The sequence below is a fragment of the Polypterus senegalus genome, chromosome 5, assembly GCF_016835505.1.
Source record: "Polypterus senegalus isolate Bchr_013 chromosome 5, ASM1683550v1, whole genome shotgun sequence".
Taxonomy (NCBI): domain Eukaryota; kingdom Metazoa; phylum Chordata; class Cladistia; order Polypteriformes; family Polypteridae; genus Polypterus; species Polypterus senegalus.
The window spans coordinates 23735305-23745608 of NC_053158.1; the positions used below are offsets into that span (position 1 = coordinate 23735305).

General features: G+C 41.4%; 1 protein-coding gene across 1 annotated transcript in view; it reads left to right on the top strand.

The window, feature by feature from the left end:
* ankrd33ba (ankyrin repeat domain 33ba) overlaps window positions 1–7350 on the top strand; it is a 117976-nt gene extending 110626 nt beyond the window's left edge. The window contains exon 4 of the mRNA XM_039754390.1: window positions 5094–7350. Within this exon, the coding sequence (XP_039610324.1) occupies window positions 5094–5926 (833 nt within the window). The 3' untranslated portion in view covers window positions 5927–7350. The remainder of the gene's footprint in view (window positions 1–5093) is intronic.
* The last annotated feature ends 2954 nt before the right edge of the window (window positions 7351–10304 follow it).

A 10304-nucleotide genomic window follows, 5' to 3' on the forward strand; every position in this document is an offset into this window, starting at 1 on the left:
TCTATACTGCAAAACTGATTTTGCTCACAGTAGTCATGGCGTCTGTACTGTGAACATATCAGCAGCTAGAAATACAGAAACGTTGTGCTGTGACACAAAATTAAACAAGGTCTGGATAATCAATTTCACTACCACTTAGAAAACAGCCTGAATCGTTTCATGATGTGATATGTCAACATTTTGGAATCTCTTTTACATAAAAAAACAAAACAAGGTTTTCTATATCGCGACTCTTTGCTTATTAAGACTCACTTCATGCGGCTCACACACTTCCCCTGCGCCATTTAAACTTACGAGGGGCTCTGTGCCTTGTCCTTACTAAAAGGGTAACACAGTGGACTGAGGCTAAGGCCGAGTCTACGTGCAGGTCATTCAATGTCCCCTCTATTGTGTGGCATGTGAAAACTGAAAAGGGAGCTAGGAATGAAAAATATCGTGCAGCAATCAGCTGATGCCATATTGTTGGTTATTATGAAATGTCAAATTACAATCAAGGAAGATGAAAAACAAAATCACAACAACTGCTGAAAACGTGTTTCTTTATCAGGGTGGTTTTATTACCATTACTTATTGTAACTTGGCTCTCATACAGGTCCACCCACCACTTCTGATTTCTACCTCAAAGTCCAGAATTTTAGGATGGACACATACAGAAAATTACAGAGCACACGTTATCAAGGCACACAACAGACATTAGAGGGGAAAAAAGATACAACGATAAAATATACAGGCGTCATTTAACAGAGTAGAGCAAATCAATTAGGAAGGGCGAGTTCTGCAGTTAACCCCAACAAGTCCTGACAGATACACATCTATACATATAAAGGAGAGTTGGGATCCGAGTGACTGTGTTTGTGTGTTTGTGGAGGGATGGAGAGTCAAGGCGGGTGGGGGAGTCACGTGATCATCTCCCCTCCCATTCACCTCATTTCATTCACGTCATTTCGCTCCGCAGCTGACGCGGTCTTGTCGTTCTTTTTCCTTAGTGTTTAGTCTTCTCTCCTTTACTGATTTACTGTTTACTAGACGCAGTACTTACTGAGTAGTATTTTTTCCTTTAGTGTTTCTACTTAGTGTTTCTTAGTGTTTAGTAGACGTGGTGTGCCGGTGTTCCCGGCGGTGTTGTGGTTTACTGTTACTTTCTACTTCATTTTTGTATTTTAGTGTTTAGTAGACTTTTACTTTATCTCATTTACTGTTCTTGTTTACGGTTGTTCCCGGCGCGGTTGCCCTTTTTTACTTTATCTCATTTAGTGTTTGGTAGACTTTTACTTTATCTCATTTACTGTTGTTCCCGGCGGTGTTGCCGTTTTTCCCGTTTCTATTTTCTATGTAACATGTTCACGAATTAGTCATAGAGAAAATTTATACATTTTGGCTCCAGGAGGACAAACCAAAAATGTTGTATATAAAGAAGCTCTATAAGTTGCATGTAGGTACATAATTATTCCAACTACAGCGACTGCAGCGAAGTGCACGTGGTCTGCTAGTTAAATTTATAAAAGGAACTGAATAGCAAAGAGTGTGTGTGTGTGTGTGTGTGTGTGTGTGTGAGAGACAGCGAGAGGTAGCAAAGGCACTATGTGACAATCAGGGGTGCGATCGCTACACTTCAGCACCCGAGAGGGAAGTGGACGATGTTAACGAGCGAATCCAACCAATTTGGTGTTTCAAGTAATCAGTATTGAGCAGTTACACGCATTCAAATCAGCAAAATTACAAGGGGACCCAAATTTTTGCACAGCCTGTTTTTCACATTTGATTTAATTTCAGATAACTAAATACTGCGTCACTAAAAAAAAATCTTAGTTCGGAAAACACCCCAGTACTCAGATGTTCCTAAGAGATGAAAGACATACCACTGTTATCTTTTTTGTTTAAAGTACAGTCGATTATTATGCAGGCTGAGAGGGGTTCCTAAACTTTTTCATTAGATAGATAGATAGATAGACACAGTGCTTGAAAGTTTGTGTTCCCTTTAGAATTTTCCATATTTCTGCATAAATATGACCTACAATATCATCAGATTTTCACACAAGTCCTAAAAGTAGATAAAGAGAAACCAGTTAAACAAATGAGACAAAAATATTATCCTTGGTCATTTATTTATTAAGGAAAATGATTGAATATTACATATTTGTGAGTGGCAAAAGTATGTGAACCTTTGCTTTCAGTATCTGGTGTGACCCCCTTTTGCAGCAATAACTGCAACTAAACGTTTCCGGTAACTTCTGATCATTCCTACACACCAGCTTGGAGGAATTTTAGCCCATTCCTCCATACAGAACAGCTTCAACTCTGGGATGTTGGTGGGTTTCCTCACATTAACTGCTCGCTTCAGGTCCTTCCACAACATTTCGATTGGATTAAGGTCAGGACTTTGACTTGGCCATTCCAAAACATTAACTTTATTCTTCTTTAACCATTCTTTGGTAGAACGACTTGTGTGCTTAGGCTCGTCATCTTGCTGCATGTCCCACTTTCTCTTGAGATTCAGTTCATAGACAGATGTCCTGACATTTTAGAATTCTCTGATGTAATTCAGAATTCATTGTTCCTTCAATGAAGGTAAGCCGTCCTGGCCCATATGCAGCAAAACAGGCCCAAACCATGATAACTACCACCACCATGTTTCACAGATGGGATAAGGTTCTTGTGCTGGAATGCAGTGTTTTCCTTTCTCCAAACAGAACTTTTCATTTAAAAAAAGTTCTTTTTTGGTCATCCGTCCACAAAACATTCTTCCAGTAGCCTCCTGGTTTGTCCACGTGATCTTTAGCAAACCGCAGACAAGCAGCAATGTTTTTTTTGGAGAGCAGTGGCTTTCTCCTTGCAACCCTTCCATGCACACCATTGTTGTTCAGTGTTCTCCTGATGGTGGACTCATGAACATGAATATTAGCCAATGTGAGAGAGGCCTTCAGTTGCTTAGAAGTTACCCTGGGGTCCTTTGTGCCCTCGCCGACTATTACACGCCTTGCTCTTAGAGTGATCTTTGTTGGTCGACCACACCTGGTGAGGGTAACAATGGTCTTGAATTTCCTCCATTTGTACACAATCTGTCTGACTGTGGATTGGTGGGGTCCAAACTCTTTAGAGATGGTTTTGTAACCTTTTCCAGCCTGATGAGCATCAACAACTCTTTTTGTGAGGTCCTCAGAAATCTCCTTTGTTCGTGCCATGATACACTTCCACAAACATGCGTTGTGAAGAGCAGACTTTGATAGATCCCTGTTCTTTAAATAACACAGGGTGCCCACTCACACCTGACTGGCATGCCATTGGCTCGAATTTCATCTTCAAACTAACTGCAAATCCTAGAGGTTCACATACTTTTGCCACTCACAAAAATGTAATATTCGATCATTTTCTTCAAAAAATAAATGACCAAGTATAATATTTTTGTCTCATTTTTTAACTGGTTTCTCTTTATCTACTTTTAGGACTTGAGAGAAAATCTGATGATGTTTTAGATCATATTTATGTAGAAATATAGAAAATTCTAAAGGGTTCACAAACTTTCAAGCACCACTGTAGATAGATATTCCTTATTACTGCCTGTGAAATTTTGGACAATGGTCTGCTGGCACTGTTACTTGCTGTGTATCCTTCACTTTCTGTTTTCACCCACACACACAGTAAAGTGATTACGAGACACTGAATGTACATACAAGATTTTTCCATTCCTAGGTAATATCAGAAGTTGGACTGAATGTGTTAAGTGTTGCCATTCCAGTATTGGTCTCCAATGAAGAAGTCCTAGAGATTTTAAATTTGTTTTCTACACCAGCCCCAGGGTTCTGTCTTGGGTCCCCTTCTATTTATTATTTATCTTCTGCCCCTATAGTCATATCTTTAGGACACTGGATATCCATTTTCACTGTTATGCCGACGTCACCCACCTCTGTCTGTCTACTAAGCCTGATTGCACTCTTCCACCTTCTTCCCTCTCCGATTGTCTGCAGGAAGTTAAATCATGGCTGTCTGCTAATTTTCTTCAATCAAATAGTGACAGAACAGAGGTTCTTCTGGTAGGAACTAAATCTGTTTGGGATAAATGTGATAATATTTCATTGACTATTGAGAGTTCTCTAATCTCCTCTTTTTCCCAGGTTAAGAGCTTAGGTGTTATTCTTGATAGTACCTTAAATTCGAGGCACATATTAATAATGTTACTCGGTCTTTATATTTCCATCTACATAATATCAGCCGTTTACGTCCTTATGTCTCTTTCAGCTACCAGCACTGCTTTTCTTGTTCATGCTCTGGTTACATCTCGTGTCGATTATTGTAATTCTGTCCTTTCTGGTCTTCCTCAAAACTCCTTTACAATCTTCAGTTGGTTCAGAATGCTGCAGCTCGTATGGTTACCAGAATCCCTTCCAGAGAACACATCACTCCTGTTCTTCAGCAGCTTCACTGGCTCCATATTAAATATCACATCGATTTTAAGATTCTGCTGATTACTTACATGACCCTTCATAATTGGCACCTCCTCATCTTTCTGATCTTCTTCACATCTCCGTCCCTTCTCGTCTGCTTAGATCTTCCTCCATCAATCTTATTATACCTCCTGCTTGCTTGACTACCATGGGGTTTCGAGCTTTCAGTTGAGTGGCCACAAGACATTCGTAACATCGACTCTCTTCCTACCTTTAACTCTCATCTTAAAACACATTCTTTTTAAGCTGGCTTATTCTGTCTGACCATTTCCGCTGATAAATGTATTATTGTATTTATTTTGGTTCTGCTGTACTGTAATATTTTATTAATTTTATGTTGTGACTGTTGTTATTAAGGTGCCTATAAAAATATAAATTATTATTATTACACCTATAGGAGAGATTAGAAACCCTCAGAGATGGAGGATCATTAAATTCCAATTCTTCTCTCTGCCCAAGATCGTGTTCGACGGAGACCAATCTCATACCATCACATACCAGGCTCTCATACTTGGGGTGGGCTATATGGACCATCTGAGGTTCAAGTACCACCGACAGCCTGGCTGAGAGGCCTCTCTTACAGCTGGATTAGGTTTCTGTGTAAACCAAATTGCATCCATTTTTTTTTTACTTTTGTTTTCTTTCCTGTAGGGGCAGACTTGGACGCTAAAGACCCTGGTCGAAAGCTGACTCCCCGAGGTTGGGCCCTGTTCACCGGCCGCTACGAGACGGCCTACCTGATGCAGCGTCTGATAGCGCGGCCCTGCCCCGAGCAGTTCTGCGAGACTTACAGCCCGGAATGGCCGCAGCTGAAGGAGCTCGTGGCCAAAGCGACTGCTCCCAAAGGCTGCCTCCAGAAGATCTCTGAGACTATATGCTCAGCTTTCACTTTTAAATTTCCACATGATCCTGAGGAAGAGGGGGTCATGGATCATATGGTCAGGATGACTACTAGTCTGAGCAGCCCCTTTGTGGCGACTACCTGCAGGACAGTGTGCCCCGGAAGCCCTCCTTGTGTTGGCAAGAGGCGCTTTGCGGTGCAGGAAATCCTTAAAAGGCAGCGCATCGAGCATTTAAAGACCCAGGGCCCCGAGCGCCTCAACAACTACAAGAAGCTGTTCCAGAACTCGCGGGTCATGCTGATACCCAAAAAGAAAGACAGACGTGCCAGCTTACAGCCAAACAGCAGCTTGTCCTCGGATATGGGGTTGGCTGCGGCCCCACGGCGGAGTAGTTTACTGCCTTTGCACCTTCTGCGGAGAAGCAGCGTGCGGCCTGGCTTGGTGGTGCCTAAAGTGCGAGTGTGCAAAGCCCCTCCGCCCACCTTCCAGCCAGAGAGAAGGAGGAGCAGCAGCAGCACCAAGGACAGCCCTTACCTACAGATCCCAAAATGGAGATACAAAGAGATGAAAGAGGAGCGCAAGAAGGCAGAGGAGGAAGAGCGCAAAAAAGCAGAAACTGCCAGCCAGAAGCACAAGTCGTAAACGGGCGCCATGGGCTGCCGCGGCTTTTGAAAGCTTTAGAATCAACTCTTGGGTTTCTTTCCTATTGTTTCATGTTTACAGAACCTCCACAGGATTAACATTTGGACTTGTACGAGTTACTTAATTTATTTGATTGATTTTCTTTTTCTTTAAATTATTTCTTTGATGCACTGATTACAATCAAGCCAGCAGGAAACAAATCTAAGAATGTGAGCCTCGTGGCTCCTGCCGAGAGAAACAAAATATGCAAAATCCTTTGTGTGCTGTGAACCAGCGCGAGCCAAAAACACTAAAGAAGAAGAGTCGTGCCTGCTGCGATGTCTGCCACCGCCGGGAACACAGCGGCTCCGGGAAAAAGACGCTTCCACTTCAGATCTAAAAGATTCTCAGGAGAAGAAAAAAAAATAAATAATAATAATCTAAATAGAGATGCGCTTTCCTTTTATTAAAAACGCTTTTAAGGATTCTTTATGTTCTTCACTATGCAGGTTTGAAAGCAAAACAAAAATGGTGACTGTGTATTTTTATAAGACCTTTAAACACTATTTAATGATACAGAAGCAAGTTTTATAATGTTTTTTTTTTTTTTTTGCACCCTTTAAAAGCACAACATAAACTTAAATGAGGATAAACACTCGACCAAATATCTGGGGGTTTACAGGCAATAAATATTTAGTTTGAATACTTAATGAGACACTGCGATAAGGTGGTGCCCCCTCCTGGACTTTCACCCACCTTGTGCCAGGGACTGCCACACTGTGAGCTTGAACTGCATGTACAGTGTGTCATTTACAGTCACGCTTGAAAGTGTGTCATCGTTATTTTAAGAAATATTATATGAAGGCTTCACGAATATTTGAAATCAAGACGTGAAACACAAAAAAAAGGATTTGCACTCGTAGTTTGGAGCAGCAGATCCCAAGTTCAGTCCTGGGGACCCGGACCCCCTGTGGCTGCGAGTTTGTATTCTAATCAGCGTCTCATTGACGTCACTGCTCACTCAGCTGGCCGGCCTTTTTATTCTCTTACTCTGACATATTTGTCTTTTTGCCCCAACTTTAAATGCTTTTCTGTTTTTTTTTTTTTTTTTTTTAAAAACAAACCCTTTTCTACAGTTTGCTGCCTTAATTAGCCCTTTATCTTTTGAAGATCATTGCGATTTCATTCAGCTATTTTGGTTTAAACAGGCTAAGTAGACGACTGTATGAATGTTCTGATTATTGGGTCCATTAGTCACTAACAGGCCACTTAGCGGGGACGACACTGACGGAGTCTCGCAGACTTCAGCATTCAGTGGCAGCTGGCCGGTCATCTGCTCATCCCATTGATTTGTGTCGTTATTTAGGAACAATTACCGTATATACAAAAAAAAAAAAAAAAAAAGCTTTGAAAAATAAGACCCGACTTATATGCCCGTTCAAAAATGCGACACTTCATTTTTTTTTTTTACATCTTCTTGCCTCCTCCAATCTCGCCCCAGTTTCTCAGACGCATCGAATTTTGTTCCACCAGCGCAGTTACCAATTTCTTTCGCCACTTCAACAACTTTTAATTTAAAACCAGCTTCATATTTTCTTCTGATCAAATGCTCCATCGTAGATAAGGAATGCTCTTACGATAAAGGTGTATGAGAGTGTGAGGTACAAAAAACACAAATCAGTGCAAACGGTGTTTCGGAATAGTTTGGTTATTACTGTGTGGTCATGTAAGCGCAATAAAGAGAGTGAGAGAGAGAGGTTAGGAGCACTCGCTGATACAGCGCATTGCTGCACCCACATAGAAAAAAAAGGCCGTGTGCCCCGTGGTTCCTCTCTTGGGTGGGCGTTGGCATATCATAATCTCTTGGACCAATAGCGTGAGTTTTCCGCATTTCACTTAACGACCAACATTATACAATACCAGAAATTATACGGTAAAATCAAGTCGCGACTTATCCGCGGGAGAACTTAAAACGCAAGTATATACGGTAAGTGGGAGAACACAAATTACCCATAAAAAGAGAGGTAAGCATTTAAAGCTATAGCAAAAATGAGTATTTCTAAATAAATATAAAAGTCATGCTGCTGTGATTTCTGGAATGCAGAATAAGAGAAGAAGAAAAAAAAAGGTAAAGATGAGCTAATAAAATGAGGTCACGTAAGATTCTGAAGCTGGGGGTACAAAAAGGGACTGAACTTGAGAACCACCAAACTCGATGGACGTCGTACCGCTCAGGGCTCACCTGTTTTTGCACCAGCACTATTTCTGTGAACTTGCTACATAAACGTAGCTATAATAGATTATTATAATTATACGTTATTATAATTAAGATTCTGATTAAATATGTATTAAGTGATTTAAAGAAAAAAATTCAAAACTTTCAAGCATGGCTGTAGAGAAAAGTCAAGCAAAAGGACACCTAAAAAGATGACAATATGCAAACCTTCGAGGCAACTCAGGCTCATATAACACATGACATCTTACCTGAAGAAGGGTACACAGAACAGAATGGGCATCAAGGTGTAACGGGTGAGCTGAAGTGATGGCGCGGCCCGCTTTACACTCGTCGTCTCTGAGCCAGGTACTCATTTAATTCCATCCAATTCACGTTCCTAAAAATGCTCGGGTTTGGCAGACACTCTCACTGGGGCCGCCAGAGGCAGGTTTGTCACAGAACCATGGATGTAATTCTCCAAGTCAAGGACACAAATCAGAAGAGTCCGGAGATCACAGCTGTCCAGCCTTGCTTGAGGGTTGCAGTAAGCTGTGTCTGGGCTTCTAATTTAACTTGACAGCTCAAACCAACTGGTCACGTCAGAACTTTAAATGCAGACGCATGCGGAATTAGCAAAAAAATAAAATGTACAGCTAAATGTCATTCTCAACACGTGGAGGTTGTTAAGAAGCCGCGTGTTGTGCATTGGTGAGCGAAGCTTTGAGCAAAAATCATGCAGTTTCTGAGTAGAAACACCACGGTGAGCAAGCAGTTATCCACAGCGTTGTGTTTGCTGAACACCAGTGGTTCACGGAGGGAAGAGAATCTCCTGAAGATGTTCACCGAAGTGGCCATCAAGCCTGAAAGGAGCATCTGGAAGGTGCAGCAAACGCACACAGGCTACAGACGTTCACCCCGTCACTTGTGTTTTGGAATTTCTTGCCTCCGAGATGCAGTTTAATTTCACAAAGGTAAAGACATCATTACAAAAGGCAACCATCTCCACAAAATCAAGGTGACAGAAGCCTACTTCTATGAACAGAATGTGGATTGAAGCTCAGTTGTTCTACTTGTCTGTTGCTGGAGGCCCCAGTCTTAACTTATTAGAACAAGCAGGCCTTTAGCCAAACAAGTTCACCAGCCCGGCTCATCTCATTTTTACAGAAGCATATTAGGGCCACGGAGAAGAAAAGAAAAAATAAGGAGAAAGTGAAGGAAAAAAAAAAAAAAAAAATTTTTCAACATTTACACTTTAATCTCGACACTTATTTTGAAATTAAAGTCAACATGTTGACTTTATTCGTGTAGTGTATTTGGTTATTGAAGTAGAATGTCGTAAACTTCATCTTAAAATCAATATTCAATTTAGTAGATTTTCTCAATCCCAGACATAAGTAAAGCAGCATGTAGAATGCCAAGATAAATACTTGATCTCATTTTCATGATGAAATGCATTAAAGCAAGTAGACAGACAGACAGACAGACAGATACTTTATTGATCCCAAGTAGAAATTCACAAAACACAGACAATGTTCTGTATTAAACTTGCGGTGGCGTGGTGGTGGTGCTGCTCCCCCCAGGTCTACGTCCAGGCAGGGGTGACGAGGCTCCAAAAAGCTGGCTGTATGAGTGGGTATCACACGTGCCTTTGAAATGAAGCTGAAGCACGCCGAGTAAACCCACCAGAAAAACATTCAAACTCCAGCCAGGGAACACTCGGGACCCCCTTACTGCGAGGGAGCAGCACCACCGCCATGCCACCACATGTTTAATGCATTTCATCATGAAAATGAGATCAAGTATTTATGTTAGCGTTCTAAATGTTCAGAGAGCAGGAATATCATGAAGTGAGTGTATTCTGTGTGGCCATCGCTGCCTGCGGCTCCTCTCAGTTTAAGAAGCACGTAGCGATTAACACCCGGGTTGGGAAACACGTAATACAAAGCATTTATTTAATGAGTTCCATTAGTTAGGACGGGGTAAGAGAAAATCTAGTAAACACGGATTTTAGGTGAAGTTTATGATATGGCAAAGTTAAAGTAGAGAGAGGAAAAAAACAAGGGTTTAAAGTGGAAATGTCGAGATTAAAGCGGAAATATTGACAAATCGACACAAACAGCGGGATTAAAGTGGAAATGTCAAGAATAAGGTCGACACGTTGACTTTAATCTCGACATCATAACA